The sequence below is a fragment of the Camelina sativa genome, chromosome 16, assembly GCF_030686135.1.
Source record: "Camelina sativa cultivar CO46 ecotype springtype chromosome 16, ASM3068613v1".
NCBI lineage: Eukaryota > Viridiplantae > Streptophyta > Magnoliopsida > Brassicales > Brassicaceae > Camelina > Camelina sativa.
This window is the reverse complement of record NC_141895.1, coordinates 24,628,521-24,645,463: the sequence shown is the minus strand read 5'-3', so window position 1 is coordinate 24,645,463 and position 16,943 is coordinate 24,628,521. Positions and strand designations below refer to the sequence as shown.

General features: G+C 34.8%; 3 protein-coding genes and 1 pseudogene across 5 annotated transcripts; 1 reads left to right on the top strand and 3 right to left on the bottom strand.

Annotated features, from left to right (window-relative positions):
* Positions 1-833: 833 nt before the first annotated feature.
* LOC104751761 (auxin transporter-like protein 2) lies at positions 834-3,655 on the bottom strand. Its single transcript, XM_010473780.3, has 6 exons — positions 3,103-3,655; positions 2,825-3,010; positions 2,624-2,736; positions 2,346-2,529; positions 1,962-2,059; positions 834-1,821 (listed from the first exon to the last, which is right to left on the bottom strand). Exons 1-6 carry the CDS (start codon positions 3,259-3,261, stop codon positions 1,101-1,103), a joined length of 1,461 nt encoding a protein of 486 aa, XP_010472082.1. The 5' UTR covers positions 3,262-3,655; the 3' UTR covers positions 834-1,100.
* Positions 3,656-7,234: 3,579 nt separating this feature from the next.
* LOC104751759 (protein HIGH ARSENIC CONTENT 1, mitochondrial-like) lies at positions 7,235-8,550 on the bottom strand. 2 transcript variants are annotated; one of them, XM_010473778.2, is made up of 6 exons: positions 8,400-8,550; positions 8,210-8,287; positions 8,043-8,116; positions 7,885-7,955; positions 7,698-7,751; positions 7,235-7,598 (listed from the first exon to the last, which is right to left on the bottom strand). In XM_010473778.2, exons 1-6 carry the CDS (start codon positions 8,420-8,422, stop codon positions 7,476-7,478), a joined length of 423 nt encoding a protein of 140 aa, XP_010472080.2. In that variant the 5' UTR covers positions 8,423-8,550; the 3' UTR covers positions 7,235-7,475. The 2 variants fall into 2 exon arrangements, with proteins under 2 accessions (XP_010472080.2, XP_087345904.1); XM_087489778.1 differs by lacking the exon at positions 7,698-7,751 and having other exon boundaries at positions 7,297-7,620; positions 7,860-7,955.
* A 492-nt stretch (positions 8,551-9,042) lies between these two features.
* LOC104751758 (synaptotagmin-1) lies at positions 9,043-12,578 on the bottom strand. The gene is made up of 11 exons (XM_010473777.3): positions 12,036-12,578; positions 11,684-11,782; positions 11,555-11,605; positions 11,323-11,446; positions 11,058-11,176; positions 10,850-10,951; positions 10,674-10,748; positions 10,283-10,359; positions 9,945-10,191; positions 9,383-9,868; positions 9,043-9,299 (listed from the first exon to the last, which is right to left on the bottom strand). Exons 1-11 carry the CDS (start codon positions 12,144-12,146, stop codon positions 9,168-9,170), a joined length of 1,623 nt encoding a protein of 540 aa, XP_010472079.2. The 5' UTR covers positions 12,147-12,578; the 3' UTR covers positions 9,043-9,167.
* Positions 12,579-14,119: 1,541 nt separating this feature from the next.
* On the top strand, positions 14,120-16,742 carry LOC104751757 (uncharacterized; annotated as a pseudogene). Its single transcript, XR_015584935.1, has 11 exons — positions 14,120-14,310; positions 14,555-14,741; positions 14,850-14,924; positions 15,013-15,250; positions 15,356-15,480; positions 15,562-15,595; positions 15,683-15,747; positions 15,820-15,957; positions 16,045-16,109; positions 16,189-16,249; positions 16,341-16,742. The product of XR_015584935.1 is annotated as an uncharacterized LOC104751757 (transcript).
* The last annotated feature ends 201 nt before the right edge of the window (positions 16,743-16,943 follow it).

Sequence of the window (16,943 nt, the reverse complement as noted above, 5' to 3'; positions counted from 1 at the left end):
TATAGACAATCAGCAAAACACAAAATAATGTTATATTTATGTAATGTATTTACAAAATATATGTTATTATATCATTACTCTTTTTATATATATATATATATATTAAATTTTAGTGTATAATATATCTATAATATAAATATTAAAAACTAAATATTTTACAAATACCAAATAAAATGTATGATCAATATGTCTTCTTTGGTATATATATGCAAAAAGCCATATTTAAAATTTACACTCTTTATCCTGATGAATAAGATATTAATTTAAATATATGCACACTATAAATATATTTTATTTAGTATTTAATAATAAATAAAAATATAGCAAAGATAAAATTTATATTAGTTTTTGCTCTTTATATTTTATATCTATTATATTCTAAAACGTTAATATAAATATATATATATATATATGTGTATATATATATATGTATATATATAAATTAATGATATGATAACATATATATTATACATGCATTACATATAACCGATTGTTTATGTATAAATATATTTCTGTTTGTAAGGATATATAGAAATGTGATTGTGGCTCAATGGTAGAGAAGATTCTTGCTAGGCTCAAATTATTTTTGTCTTAGTCAATGAAAGTTAGCTATTTTTAAAAAAATTCAACAAAAACTTAGTAATTTAAATGACATTTGATAAGTTGATGCTTTTTTTTGCCACAATTTTAAAGTTGACATTTTTCCCCATCTATTTTCGTAAGTTCCAAATTGATTTTTGACGTCGTCTCTTAACTTATATATATATATATATCGTGGTTTTTTGATGTTAATATTGCTCTATGATGATGAAGACGTACTACAAGGATTGATCTCCATGAAAGATTGATTTGTTGAGGTTATTCCTAAAGTTTGTTTGTTTTCTTCTTTTGATTTCCAAAGATTAGAAGAGACAATAAAAATTACACAATACTATAGAAGAAGCAAATCGAACACAAAAACACACTACGGCGCCTTGGTGTTTTGATCTAAACGAACCCATATATAAAGTCTCTGTAATCTTTCTGATCCGTGGAAAAACGCCAACTTCCCTGGCAGCTGATCTTGGGGGCCGTCATGTCTCTAGATTGGTGCTTCAAATTTAAAGGACACGAGTGTGGTTGTGGTTGAAGTGAGGATGGCTGATCGGAGGAGGCGACGAGGCCATAACCGGTGGAGGGCACTGGTAACATTTTGTGAAGAGGCCAAACGTGTCAATCTGGTGAACGAAATTGATCATGCTGGCCCAACCACCAAACCCGAATCCAACTATGAAAACCCACACAACTATGAAGGCGTTGATGGTGAAGGCCCCTGTCCAACGTCCTAGAAACCTCGGCGGCTGCTCCACGGCGTTCTCACGTGCGGCGGATGAGCGGAAGGTGAAGATGTGAGCTAGTGCAGGGATGATGTAGACAGTGAAGCTGACGAGAAGAGATCCGACGGTCGAGTTAATGGGACCAAAGAAAGGGAATATGATGGCAAGAAACCATATGGGTATAACGACCGGAAGCCTAGCGGCGGCTCGTTTACACATGCTCCGGCACTCATGCATCCCTATAAGCTTCTCCCACACGAAGTAGAGTGGCGTGCAAGCAAAACCAAATGTAATGAACTGATGGATGAGCATAAGCACAACTGCAAAGTCACGGTAAAGATTCTTTGGGAGGAGAGCAAATGCGTTGGAATGGTTTAGAAGCAAATCACCAAACGCCCAGTAGACCGCAGAAGCAGAAGGCAGCGTCAGCGTCAGCACGTACAGTGTTGCAAACAGGTATATCGATTTGAACTTCTGAGGCTTCCACATCGCATGCATTATCTCTCTGCCCAACAACACAAACAATGAAAGTGAGTGGTCATTTTCATTCATCTGTATAATTCCAGTTCTACCCCTTGCGATGTGTGAATCGTGATGGGGTTAAAAATGGTTAAAAAAAGAGAGAGAGAAGGAACATTAACATACACAGTAACAGCATGTCCACCGAATGTGTAAAGAATGTTTGTGGCCCCTGTGAAGTATAAGACCAGCTTGCTCGGTCCTGAATGCTTCACTCCTTCTACCTATTCATTTATTATTCCAAACATTACATTTTATTACTATTATGTATTATCTACAAGTCTACAAGTATCGTTTATGCATTAATAAACTATGTCTGACACCAACGTTATAGGTTTGGGTAAAGTGGTCCCAACCCCATGTTAGCTTGAAACAGAAGTGCCAAAAAGACATAAGAAAGAAGACAACTTTGTTTATGTTTTTGAGTTCCCTTAAGCCACAACATCACCAGCTATTCTAATCTTAACCAATGAATTTAATTATAAAGGAGAGGATTTAGTAATCTTTTACCTGTCCATGGAGGATGGAGGCAATGGTGAGGTACCAAGCAGTGTAAGTGGTCATCACGAGTCCAAGAAAAGACCAGATCCTGTAGTTGTGGAAGGAAGGGATGAAGACTGTGGTTGCACAACATGCTCCAAATATGTATGTCCATGTCCTCTTGTCCAGATTGTCATTTATGTAGTATATGTTGCTGCAACATTCATCATTAACCATTAAACCACACCATCATCAGCCTCAGTTTCATATATATTACTGATCCTAATCTCTTCATCAAGAAAGCATACCTTGCACAGGCTATGAGTTGAATGACAGATCCGAAGAGAAGGAAGGTGCAGTTAAATGCTAACCCAACATTCCTCCAGTGCTTCCCAAGCAATCCATCAAGAACCTCAAACCACTTGACATTGTTTCAAAACCCAACATGTCAACAACATGTACTCAAAACAACAAAGGGATAGATTAAAAGAGTAATATTTGAAAGAAACCTGAATGACATGGTTTCTGAAGTTAACTTTCTCTCTCTCCTTTCTGGTTCTGTATTCAACATAGAGAATGCTGATGAGGTAAGCAGTCCAGCTACCTAAGATTCCATAAAAGAGCTGAAACAGGATCCCCGAGAGCATCCCCAGCTGTGAGAACGAGTATGGTAGTGTCAACAGCACTTGCGCCACCTATATAACACAACACATCCATCAGAGAGACCATATAGTAAAAAAAAACTTGTTCATTTTCATGTGAGAGGACATATATATAGAAACCTTACCTGGTTGGAAGCGCAGCTGAACCAAGCATCGTAGGCAGAACCACCATGCCAAAACATGTCAGATAACTTAGATTTGAGGTCTGAAGCTTTACCTTCCCTCTCCATCTCAACATAGTTCCCAACAACAACAGTCTCAGCTGCTTTCTCAAAGTTCTCCATTTCTCTCTCTCTCTCTCTTTAATTGTGATGAATCAATCAAGTGAGAGTGAAAGGAGAAGAGATAAGAATATATATAGAGAATTAGAGAGAATATAATATAAAGAGAGAAGAGTGTGTAGACAGAGAGGGAGACACGGAAGTAGTTTTTCAAGGCAGGATGATGAGAAGCTTACTCTCTTTGTTTTCTTGATAGCTACTTGTGAGAGTTTATGTTTCGGGAGTGACAACAACATCGAATCAATTCATACATACATACTTGATACTTCTACTGTATCCAATAAAGTAAAATATTTATTGTAACCAGTATTGTAACAATTTATTATCAAACCTAACAACAAATAAAAGTTCTACATCGCATCAATTCATATACATACTACTTATCTCCTACATAGTTATTTTTTTTTTTAATACATGAAAAGTGTATATATTGTGTTGAACAAGGACGAAATTAAGTGTGATTTTAATTTCCATTAGAGTGAGTCCATTTTTATTACTAGTAAAGTATTACTATTAACTTTGTTTTTCGCCGGCAAATATATATTTGTACTACAGTACTAAATATATAAGTACTGATTTGTTGTTTTTTTTCAATGTCTAACTCTTAAGTACTGTTTTTGTTGTTTTTAACAACAGCAAGGTAATTTTTTATACACTAATAAATTAGCGTAATCACATGGTTTATTTAGCGGCGAGTCACGTTTTGCTCGCACGAGTGGGCTTTCGTTTCTCGAGCAAATTATTCGTTTACACTATATAGTATTGATTTTTAAACAAAATATTTTGTTTTTTCACTTGGGGCTATAAGTTGAGCATATAAAATGTATGTATAAAATGCTCTCTAGCATGATCATAACTCTTCTGGTATCTCAATGATACGAAAGGAACTTTTAGGAAGAACAAAAAAAAAAGAAAAAAAGAATTAGTAGTATTTGATAACAAGACAAAACTTCGAATGAAAAATCTGCTATATAGTACATTAATATTCTCCCATGATTCGAACAAAACATTTTGTAAATCTCGATGTTGCTTATAGAAGAAGTACTTGTATTTATTGATCTAGATTTTCTTTTACCCGTTTGATGATTTCTTTTACACTTTTACATGCAGCTGTAATTTTTTTGAGCTGTCAAAAGAAAAAAGAAAAAAAAAAGAGAAAAATGGTTACCATTACGAATTTAATATTTAAAATGAACTAAGTTTGATACTAGTAGAAGATTAGTAGTGTGTTTACCATACTAATCAAAATGAAACGAAACTTTTAGGATAGATAAATCCTGCTCATATATGATCATACATACACATTTGAGGTAAATCATCTTTTTATAATAATACTGTATAAGAGGATCATACTACATGTAATACAACATTGCATTATATTAACTTCGATGTCTATATTTTTATTTAACATGTTAGATTATCAATTGTAGTGACATGTTACTGGCCTGTAACATAACTTAATAACTATCCCAAATTAGCATATTTAACGGTTAACGAATCTTTTTAAATTAGCAGATGAATACATTTTGCAAAATTAGCATAGTGAAGAAGATCATGGGAAGACCCAAGATATATCGCATTCGTATAATTCAAAATATAGAAAAATGTAATAATTTGTTTTTAATAGTAATAATAAGATAGGGTAAAATATATATAAAGAAAAAAATAATAATAATAAGAAAGTAGACCGAATCATTGCAAGAAAACAAGCGTGGTCGCTTTTATAATAATAAGAGGTAAGCTCTCTCTCGCTTTTATCACATGCCCCCATTCCATTCATGTCTCTCTCTCTAAAATTTGTGCACCGTTTCTTATTATTCTCGAATTTATACACTCTTTTTACAATGACATTGATCTTATAAACAAATGTTAGTAGCACGACAAAAAATAAAAATAAAAAACAAATGTTAGTAATTGATCTATGATGGTGTGCAAATAAGTAAAGTAGGTGAATAACATACTGACGCGCGCTCAAATTGGTTGTTTGCTAACTCTAGAGGGGGTATTCCGAAGTGCACTGATCTTTCTATACACTTCAAAATTTGGTTTAGAGCATCTCCATCTCTACTATATTTTAGAGTTAGATCTTTACTATAGATCAACATTTGCTATAATCCTATTCTATTTTTTATTCTAAAATAGAAAAAATCATAGGACTTTATTCTCACCTCTATTTTTTTACAGTACTTCTATTTTGTAAATAGAATAATACATTGGAGTAAAACAATGCTCTATTTTTTAGTTACTCTATTTTAAAGAAAAAAATAGAAATATTTAATGGAGATGATCTTATATCTGAGGACTTGGGTGAAGAAAATGTGCCGTTTTAGAATTTGTTTTTTTCACGTAAATTTTATTTTATACATGATCATTATATTATGTTAGTTTGTTATTTTAAAATATTTTTAAGTAAATCCTTAAGGCAAATCAATACAAACAAAGTCGACAACCACAAAACTAAAACCAATTATTCTTTTTTTTATAAGATCATGTGGTCTCAAAAACAGACATCTTTTGTTTGTTAATGCCTATACTATTCATGTTCTCATTCAAATGCATTGACTCAAAACAAAAATATAGAGTATATATACAAACCGCAACTCATTTTTATTTCAAGTCTACTGTCTTTTTCCAAGTGAACGTTGTTTCTTTCTTTAGATTCTCCTCCTCATGAGTCTGAGTAATAAGCCTAAAACAAAAATATTTACTACTTTTTCTTGTGCTTTTTATTTTGTTTTTTCTAACTAAGAGGTTTAACCTCTTCATGACCTCATTGAGGTGCTTTTCTGATGCTAATATTATGTGAGATACTAAATAACTTCCCAAATAAATAATCATGATGGTGAATTTATGATACTATGCAATCATCATATTAAAACAAAATAGTTGAAATTAGGAGTCACTTGTTGCATCTTTTCATATACATATAGACATATTTATGATTTACGACCCTATCATCTCATAATGGGTTTGTCTTTTCAATAAATATTATTATATAAACCAAAAAAATAACATTGTTAGAAATAATGACAAAAGAGCATGCATGAGCTAGTCTCTAAGCTCTTATTATGTTACTGTCATAAATCTTTGAAAGTATTAAGAAAAATGAAAAAGGACATTTCCTGACAAATCTTCTTCTATTCAGTCAAGAACCCCGCCTCAAAATTAATCAATCTCAAATGGATCTAGTGATTGGTAATTTACAAGAGTAACTAATATCAAAAACCACTTTGGTAATATATATTTAGATATAATTACATTTTAGAGCAATGAAATCATGTGTTTCTATCTTCATATAAAAATATCAAAAACACGGCTATAATTACACAAGTAATATAATGTGGGATTGTTAAGTAAAATATTGGGTGTAAGTGGAAAATGCCTGAGGCACGCTTCCTTCTCTGTTTTCTACTCAAAATTACTTAAGAGATTCAGAGAGATAATTTCAAATTAATACTCTTGTTTTTTGTTCTGCTCTCTTTGTCTCCTCATCGTAACTACATTTAATATTCTTACCAATACTTATTTATTGCTATTTCATGAACAAAAGCCCTATATTTTATTTATATGTACCTGAAAGAAAAAAGAAAAAAATAAAGCTGAGTGTATTATTAACTTTAGCTAATAAAAGTAAAAACTTTTTCTTGTGTTAGCAGTAAATACGAAATACTTTATGAGTTTGTTTGTTCTCTTTGGTCTGAAACTGATTAGACCTGGTCAAACCAAAAGCTCCTTTTTAATCAAAATCTTATGAAAAAAAAAAGAAAAATGTTAATGTTGCCTCCTGAGCCACGCCTTTTACCACTACTTATCATAAAGACAGAGAGAAGAACCAACATATGGTTTCGTTTCCATCATATTTTAGATTCCCATTGTTTTGTCATCATCGACCACAATCATTTTCAGTTTCCCTTTGTTTTCTCTGTTTTACCAGACATTTTCCAGGGAAGATTAATCTTTAAGCATTCTAATAGTTAGTTCTTTTTTATTTGTTTTGTTTTGTTTCTTCTCGGAGTCGGATCAGAACCATCCATTATATTTTTTTCCAAAAGAAAATTACTTTTATACCTTGTGATATGATTAACGGCCCATAGAGTTAAAACTCGTCGAGCTCGAACCGTTCTGAGACTTTATTACACACAAGACACAACACAACCACAACATCACTATATATCAAGTTTTCAAGTGTTTTCTTTTTGCGTCAAACCGGAACCAGTTTAGTTATCCTTGGCGCGGAACTTGCAAGCAATCTTGAGGTCCTCCGGAGGTTTGTCGCCGGCGAATCCAGCGTCAACCCAAGCCGAGTAGCCTCCCCCCATGTTAGCCACATGCTCGTACCCCTACCACGACATACACATAAGTCTATATATATATTTGAATGAATAGGATTAGGATATATATATAATACTTAAATGGAATGTATGAATGTATAAACTCACGGCATTGAGAAGGTCAACACAAGCACGGCTTGCTCTTCCTCCAGAGTTACAAGCCTTCACCGTATAATCAATTACACATGAGGAAACGGTCTAACTAATATCTAAAATCTATAAGATATGAAAGTTTCTTCAACCGATGGGTGATTAACAGCAAGTAATTACTACTCAATTGATATTAGATACTAACCACGATCAAATGTTCATCTTTCTTGCAAACCGATGCCACTTGAGGAAGGAAATCAGGATTTATAACCCTACCTACGTACACACCAAATTACAGTTTTATTATTTGTGATCAACTTTAAAAAAAAAAAAAATGAAACTCTTGCAAAAATTTGAGATCACCTTGATCTGTTTTGAACATATAAGGAATGTTCAAGGCCTCCTCAGCGTGACTCTTTGCGAATTCTTCATTTGTCCTACAATTACCAACAAATATATCAATAAGATTAAACATGCCTATATGTTAACAAGAAGAATTTAAACGAAATGATAAGTTTTTGTATGTTTACCTTACATCGAGATATCGATGACCAGTACTAAGCAAACCTTTTGCTGTGTAAACATCAACGGTCTCAACATTTTCAACTCTGTAAAAAAACAAGTCAGACAATAGAAACCTAATACAATATACATACAGAATTGTTCATAAAAATCAATATACTCAGGATATAAATTTTGTTTTTGTATTTTATCACTCACGTCTTTGTTTTTGTTTCCTCCATAAGAAAGCCTTCGGTCGTTTGATCTTATTTCCTCTTTCGTCTTCTGCTATGATAAAGGTTCAAGAATCAAGAGAGAATATGTATACTTACAAACAGCATACATACAACTGTTCAACTTTATCATCATATATATTAACTTAATCAAGTTGACATTGTATAAAGCGTCGTAACATGTAAGTTGACCAACTATTATTTATCACGTATTGATCGTGCAACTTGAAGCTAAAGACAGTAGATTTTTTTAAAAAATACTCAAATATTTAAATTTATTAGACTCATACAAAATTGATAAGCATTAAGTTCATTACATAGTATTAGTTGACCCCAACACCAAAACTGTTAATGTCAAGAAGCACATCTTACGATTTATACGGTATATAATTTTTAAAGTCAATATTTAAGCATAAGAATCCAAGAACATATTTTGGCTCGCAGGGAGCAATGTCAACAACTAACTACATTTCGGTTTCGACTATGCGTTGTTCTTCGATCATTTATGGTACTTGTCCAGTGCAAATAACTCTTGAGACATCTTCTCACTTAAAAGATGAGAGTGGAAACAGAGTCACACACTACCGAATGTCATAAGAGGAGAGAAGTGGAAGACACACAAATCCAAATAAAAGAAGGCTCTGCAAATCTCATGTTTTTAAAAAGTTAAAGCCCATTTTGTACAACAACACAGAGTTTTTAACATCATCAGACAAATTATCTCTTTTCTTTGTTCTTGAATCAAATTCAGAAATCAAGAGGCAGTTCGCCACTCCAGCTCGATTTGGATCTTTCCGTTCTTAGAATCGATAAGGTGAAACTTCTGATTCATCCTTTTGTTGTTCACCACGTCCACCACCGGAATATCCACGTACCCCAATGTTTCCTGCCGATCAAGAACCATTTTTTAGATTATATCAATACACAACAATTGTTAATGTTACTGTGCGAGTACAACGAGTGTGTTACCTTGGGATGCAATAGACCTATCCTGGATGAGGTGCTCAGGACTTCCACATGCAGCTTCTCACGGATGGGAGGCTCCTCGAGCATGAAGGAGAACTCCTCATTCCACCTTGGGTCTCTGTTCTTCTTCACGTGCTTTGTTTTCCTCTCCTCCCCTTTGAAATAGATGCGTACATAAGGATTGGTATGGTGCTTTCCTTCAACATCCTCAGCCGAATGCACAATCACCACAAGCATTCCTCCAGCAGCCGGTGTGCCTTCTGGAGCTTTCTGCACAGATTGCGTTTCTTCAAAGCCTTTGGGCATTTCTTCCTCCGTGAATGGCTTATACAAGAGTTCAATCTCCAGCTTCCCCCTATACTTCTCTGGCTGCCCTTCTTCACCGCCATCCAGAGTCTTACGCAGTTCCAAGGTGAAGCCTTTATGTTCGTCAGGCACCATTTCTTTCAGAGCTAACACATTCATACCCATCTTATCGTGCTTCCCAACCTGCATTGCATAATAAACAAAAATTATACATATATCCTGCTCCATGCCACATGTCACCCATTGGATAGCTTGTTACCTGTTCCCAGTCGTACACATTGAACTCTAGGACCTGAGTCTGGGGATCTCTGACAGAGAATTTAAACTCCTCATTCCATTCAGGATTCAAATTCTTGTGCTTAACAGTGGTCTTCTTAGACGGAATCTTATCTTCAGATAGCTTGATTTTCACGTATGGATCTGCCCCACCCATCAGATCTTTTTTCCTCAGTCCAACAGCCTTCACAACTTTCACATGGACGATTCCAACAGGCCTTCTGAACGCTCTGCAGAATGAAAATTAAGATTCGGTCAGCAAAAATGAAGGTTTAAGGTATGGACTGATTGCTCAAAAGAAAAAGGTGGAATATGGCATACTTCGCAGGGTCAAGGATTGGAACTACAAGGGTCTTAGGCCAGAGATACATGTTCGCAACTTGATCCTTGATTTGCTCCTGAAAAATCAACGCAGCAGTGTAACTACAAATGAATATTTGATCCAGCAGAAACGCAACTGCTATAAGACCAAACCAATTCCACCAAATAAGAGACTGAATACACACATATATATATACTGATTATACAGGATGTCACAGTTTCATCAGCACATTCTGTCTGATAAGATTGAAACGAATCCTTTTCATAAAGCTAGAAGACTAAATAGAGTAAGTAGCTCCCTAAATTGATCAATTTCGTACCGCTCCCTAAAAAATCAATTTCTAAGTCATACAAGCCAGGGATCTAAATGATGTAAAAGAAAGATATCAACCTGAACAAATCTGTAGAGGCCAGGGATTGACATAAGATCGGCTCCACCAAGCTTCAGCCCAAAATCAACGTGTGGCTGCCATAGTAGCAAGAGACAGTCAACAACAGAAAAACTCTACCAAAGATCTGGTACACACAAAAAAATGTCCTTATAAAGAAAAAGATTGTATCACAGACCTTGTCCATAAGAGAGACATAGATGTTGGCAAAACACGGAAAACTTGGGACCAGTGGCTTGAGAGTGATACGAGGCTGAGCAAAGACTTGCAGATCGACCACCTGAAAAAAATTTCTTAGTTACGAGGGACAATCATGATTGCTAATCATAAGTAGGCTGCTTCTTGTTTTAGGTTTGGTTTGCACATAGAAGGATATATCTTATAACCTGAACTGTTGCCTTCAACCCAAATGCTTTGATGGCAACCAAGATATTTGGATTTGCGGCCCATTTCAGACATGGTTCCATAATCAACTCTTTCTCGTCTGTGAGATAAACTTTCATCCCTGAGAAAAAAAAAAAAAAAAAACAAAACTTGTAAGTCTTGGAACGATTCGTAATCATTTTTAGCATGTGGTCTTAGTTTCAACATGGGAACGGGATACTCAAGGAGAAGATTGAGTAAGAGAAGAAGAAAGGATGATTAACCGACCTTGAAATGTAGGGGGTAAAGAACCTAGTGTAAGAGTTTCAAATTCAACAGAGTCAATCTTGTACTTAGGTATCTGCTCCTCGATGATCGGCTTTGCTATATTCTTTGCAGTCTTACATATGGCCTAGAAAGACGATTGGGAGAAAAACAAAAAAAAATCCAAAAATATGAGAAAATGAAAGGTAAAGAAACTGTAGTATCACCAAAAACGAGAAAGGCCAGGTAATGTAACCTTGTCGAGATAAGGCCACATGTACTCGATAAATTTGTTTATCCAGTCAACCTAAATTCATAAGAAGATAGAACATCAGAGACTGAAAAAAGGAAGGAACTCGTGATGTGAATGGAGAAGATGACATACACGATCGAAATCGGGATTTTTGACCCAAAGAGGTATCTCAGGAAGCATCCGTAGCATATCTTTGGGGTCTTGGTCAGCTATGGCACGGATTTCAGGATCCTACAAGTGCAAAGCAAATTGAAGCCATCAACAAACTGACTTGACTTGTATCACCACCACCAGCAAAAAACAAAAAAAAAAGTGTACCCTAACTCATCAAACCCCCGGTACATACACAGTAACAATGTCAATTCGTAGAGGGCAAACAAAGTAAATTGATTCCATTTTGCAAATGTAAGCTTCTAAAAATGTGGAATCTAACAAAAGTACTCAAAATCATCAAATCGCTGAAAGAAAAGAAAAAGAAACGAACCTTGACGTCATTGGGCAGCAAGTAGACGAAAAGAACGTAACCAATAACAAGTCCCAAGGAAATCCCAACTCCAAATCCACAGAACCCTAGTATCGTACTAAAAAAACCCATCGGGGCGTTTTAGATCCAACAACAGAACACACCCTAAGATTTATCGTAAGCACAGATCAAGACGAAAACCCCCTTTCGGGTCGGTTTCGAGAAGCGGACGAAAGAGACGGAGGAGGGAGGAGCACAAGGATACTACGAAGACAGTTCTCCGCCGTCGGAACCGATCAGGGGGAATTTTTGACTAATCGATAGAGATGAAAGAGCATTGACTGAGATCCATGGACGTGGTAATCGGAGAAGATAAACAGATGTCGTGAGAATGAGAATCGTGTTTCCCCCAGCAGGCAAGCAAAGTGTGTGCGCTGCTCTGCTAAAAGACACGGCCTCCTTTTTTTTTATTTTTTTTTTATTCCCTTTTAATTAATTACTATTATTATCTATTTATCTCTCTTCGAATAATAATTGTAATTCAATAACATCGCTTTGGGAATTAAACCAATCTTTTTCATGATTTACGTTTCTTATGGTATGTGATACTTTTACTCTATAATGATTTAAAGAAAATCCCATACCTATTTCTACATTAAGCATGTTTTATTATTGTTTTTGATCCTATCGCAATCACTTATACATACAGATGCTTGTATCAAATCAATCAATAATAATAATTATACATCAATATTTTGGTTAATTAATATGAAATTTATAATGAGCATCTTATATTGGGCCATCTCACTGAAGAGCCCAACTGATTATGAAACGTGGCTAACTCTTATTGGATGTTATTGGCAATCGTGTTTGGACCACGCAGAGAGTCTTTGTATACATCTGATCTGACTTCGTTACGAGACAAAAAAATGCCGTGCCGACACAATCGTCACGCAAAATTAAATTATTCGGTTTACCCAACGTGATTTTTATCGAGTTAATTGGAGTTCGGATACGTTTTTAAAACATAATTATCAAAATGATACACTCATTATTTATAATTAGAAAAATCCACATTTGATATTGTTTCTCTATTTTTCTTTTCCTTTTTTGCTATTCAACAGTTTTATTAATTACATTTACTGCTATTGTATTTTTCCTTTTCTCTCTATTTCTTGATTTCTCAAATAATTATTGATATAATTTTTTATAGAAAACTTTATAGATACACAAAATATATATATTTTTTTTATAATTTGATATGAAATTTGTTTAATAATTTTTAAATATATTATATACATTTTTCATATCCGTATACATTTTTAAGTGTACAAATGTCTATACACCTTATTAAGTGTACAAATGTTTGTACATATTATTAAGTGTACTGATATCTGTACACCTTTTAAGTGTACTGATGTCTGTACACCTTTTAAGTGTATAGATGTTTAGACACAAGTGTACAGATGTATGTACACATTATTAAGTATACATATGTAATTTTTACAAAATCATTGCAGTAAACACATTTGAAACTCTAAGTATTAAACAAATTACATCTATACACTTAATAATGTGTACATGCATCTGTACACTTAATAAGGTGTATAAACATCTGTACACTTAAAAAAGTGTACGGATACAAAGATATAAAAAAATATTTAATATTGTCAAATAAAATCATCAAACAAAATGCATATCAAATTATCAAGAAAAAAACATAGATTTTTTTTATGTGGAAAAAATTTGGAAAGAAAATATATATTAATAAATATTTGAATAATTAGAAAAAAATGAATGTGATGAAAAAAAGGAAAAAAACAAATCTAAAAACAAGGAGACCCTTACTTGTAATTTTGCATATTTGGACCCAATACTATATTTTTTCTATCTCACATTATCTCTATTACATACAGTACATACGAGGGATTTTTCTAGTTTTAAATAGTAACTGTACTATAAAACCTATTTTGTTTTCAAAATGTATTGTTTTGGTAAGAAAACCATTTTTTATTTTATTTTGCGAACCGGCTAAACCCATAAACGACGCCGGTTTAGCGTTTCGGCGGGTAACGGAATCAGTCTCCCGCTCAGAGGAAGAGAGATGTACACTAGGTTTTTTTTTTTTTTTTTTTTGTGTCTGCTTCGCGGCGATTGGAATCCGAGGAAAATTTAGAAAAAATAATAATGGGAAGCCACCAAGAGGATCTTGATCTGCTTTTGTCTCTTGACGATAGGGTTCTCGAAACTCCTCCGGGTTCTCCTTCTTCTTCTGCTGCTGCTGCTGCACCACCCGGTGACCTTTTTCTCTCCCTCTCTTCACATTTTTCTAGATTCCCCATTTTTAGGGTTTTGTACGCGGAGATTCCGATTTGTATATCTGATTCGATCAAATTCATTGCATAGTTAGAAACTAAAATTAATTATCTTGGTTTCCGCCATATTCGCTCCAACCTGCGTAATAAGGTTTGATGCTTGTTTTTTTTTTCTTCTTCTAATTGTTGTTGTTGCCCTTGAATGCAATGGGCATGTTTGTGCAGGTTATCTCACGGATGATGAATCCCCAAAACGTAGGGGTCACTCTGACTTATCTGACTTCAAAAGTGTTGTTCAAGATTGCATTGACTACGATCCTAAACCACCACTCCCAAAAAACACTAAACCCAAAGCCTCTTCTAACAACTCCTTTGCCAACGACATTGACAAGTTTTCTGGCTTGCGTATTAGGTCTCATTGACCAAATGTTTGTTATATATAGTTCGCATATTGTTTTTTATTTTATTTTTCCATCTCAATCCATTGTTGAATTAGCCAATCTTTTTTGACATCTTGTAGGAATCAATTACTTAGCCCTGCTGAGATCAGTGATCACTTTTCTGATATTCGTTTCGTCAGGTTACCAACGATAAAGTAAGTTCACTTTCTAGATAGGTGAGCACTACTAACTAACTTTTGGGTAGCAGAGGAGTTTTTCACTGAAACAAGTTTCTCTCTACAGGAACTTACTTATGGGTGACAAACTCTCTGGCTGCTGGGCGACAATTGGAGTGCTAACAGAGAAAGGACAACCCAAAAAAAGCTCCATTGGTCAGCCTTATGGCATTTGGAAGATCAGTTGCTTAAATGATAACACTGTCTCCTTGTTCTTGTTCGGCGATGCTTATAAAAACAATCAGACAGAAAAAGCAGGAACGGTTTTCGGTCTCTTTAATTGCTCAGTTCGCAAGGACAAAGTGGTAAGCATATAACATTAGCTTATTGCACGTGAGTAGTAAGTAGCCTGGTGGCTTTAACTAGATCTCCTTTGATAAAAATAAAAAGAATTTGTGTTTGTTGGGCAGGGATGTGAGTTCTCATTGAGTGTCAACTCAGCTAAACAAATGGTAAAACTTGGAGTTTCGGCTGATTATGGAGTCTGCACAGCCAAGCGGAAAGATGGAACAACTTGTACATCTGTTGTAAACAAGTAAGTTACTTTAGCCATGCATCATCTCACAGTGTGTATTGTTTCTGAATGTTAGAGTTACAACTTTGAATTTGGTTTCAGACGCCAAGGAGCATTCTGCAAGATTCATAAACTGGTACATTTTGGTAATACCTTGGTCTTGTTTTCTGATGCGTCAATGCAATGAATCATGCTTTTCACTAACTGCCAAATTTTTGCACAGAATGCATCGGACAAATTTGCTACAATGAGAACTGAGCTCAAAGGAGGATATGCTACTTGTACCTAGTTGTTAATTCGTAGATTGGTCATACCACGAGTTGGAATATTTCACAATTCTTGGGAGCTTGTCTATTTCAGGAACATGAGAACAGCTTTCAGAGATCCAAAATCGCAAGGGATTTACACAGTTGAGCCACCAGCAGATAGAAGCGGAAACAAAAAGGCCACTCACCCTGTCCGAGTATTATCAGTGGAAGGTCTCCGAAAGGCTCTAAGGTTGGAAACTCTCAACAAGTGTTTTACTTTTGACATAACGAACAGAATCCGATTTTCAGATTCTAAAAACCAACAATGATTACGCAGTGGCGCGGATAAAGTGACCCCTAACGTACACTCACAAGGAATACGTTTCCTGAATGAGATGGCCAGTATGCTTCTTCCTTCTCATTTTGATACAATACAAATTAAAGCTTATAAGGTGAAATGTGACTGATCTTGGACTTACAGGACAAACAGCTTCAAAGAACGTAAACAAGAAATCTGAAGTGAATACTTCTACAGAGAAGAGGTACCATCCTCCTGAGTTGTTATTTTTTTTTTGAGTTGTGTTAATGTAAAAATGTTATCTCAAAGGAGATGTTCTGGAATTTCCTCTTCAGGAAAGGATCGACAAAAGAAACACAAGTAAAGGATGAGCCTAAGAGAAAGAAAATAGAGCACAGGAGGGAAAAGCCTGAGATTTCCACCGGAAAAATGATGGTCCTAGATTTCTGCAGCTCTGACGAAGAATGACTCCTCAACAGCCATACATTGTCAAACAGGTACTCAGGTCTTCAACTTTGGGCCAAACTCTGCCGTTATATGAAACCATAGACTTTGACCTTGATCCGAACAATATCCCAATTTTGTGGTTTTAGCCGAATGTAGAGCGTCTCGTTTATTCGATGTTGAGATAGATTTTTGTGGTTCTCAAAATTAGTCTTGAGACCGGCAAAACAAATACCACTCATGCAAAAAGGTTACATTTTAACCAAAATATATAGATTTTCACATTTGTTTAACGCATCGAGCAGTACCACGTATATGTTTATTGACATTGTTGAGGACCTATAACTCAATATTGGCATTGTTGTTGAACTATGTCTCAGAAAATGGCTGGAACTGCAACTGTTTTATCCTCTAATCATCTGAATAGTAGTGTTGTTGGAACTGCATTCCTTGCAGGCATAACTAAACTGGACCTTACCAAAAAACACTCCCAT

Bases quoted from the DNA above. Each gene is read 5' to 3' on its own strand.
- LOC104751761 (XM_010473780.3), bottom strand. From the start codon at position 3,261: ATGGAGAACTTTGAGAAAGCAGCTGAGACTGTTGTTGTTGGGAACTAT. The intron at 2,530-2,623 runs GTATGCTTTCTT...TGAATGTTGCAG, and splicing joins CAACTCATAGCCTGTGCAAG to CAACATATACTACATAAATG. The intron at 2,060-2,345 runs GTAAAAGATTAC...ATAAATGAATAG, and splicing joins CCTCCATCCTCCATGGACAG to GTAGAAGGAGTGAAGCATTC.
- LOC104751759 (XM_010473778.2), bottom strand. From the start codon at position 8,422: ATGGAGGAAACAAAAACAAAGAC. The intron at 8,288-8,399 runs GTGAGTGATAAA...GTTTTTTTACAG, and splicing joins GAGGAAACAAAAACAAAGAC to AGTTGAAAATGTTGAGACCG. The intron at 7,956-8,042 runs GTGATCTCAAAT...GTGTGTACGTAG, and splicing joins TATGTTCAAAACAGATCAAG to GTAGGGTTATAAATCCTGAT.
- LOC104751758 (XM_010473777.3), bottom strand. From the start codon at position 12,146: ATGGGTTTTTTTAGTACGATACTAGGGTTCTGTGGATTTGGAGTTGGG. The intron at 11,606-11,683 runs GTATGTCATCTT...TTATGAATTTAG, and splicing joins AAAATCCCGATTTCGATCGT to GTTGACTGGATAAACAAATT. The intron at 10,952-11,057 runs GTTATAAGATAT...AATTTTTTTCAG, and splicing joins GGTTGAAGGCAACAGTTCAG to GTGGTCGATCTGCAAGTCTT.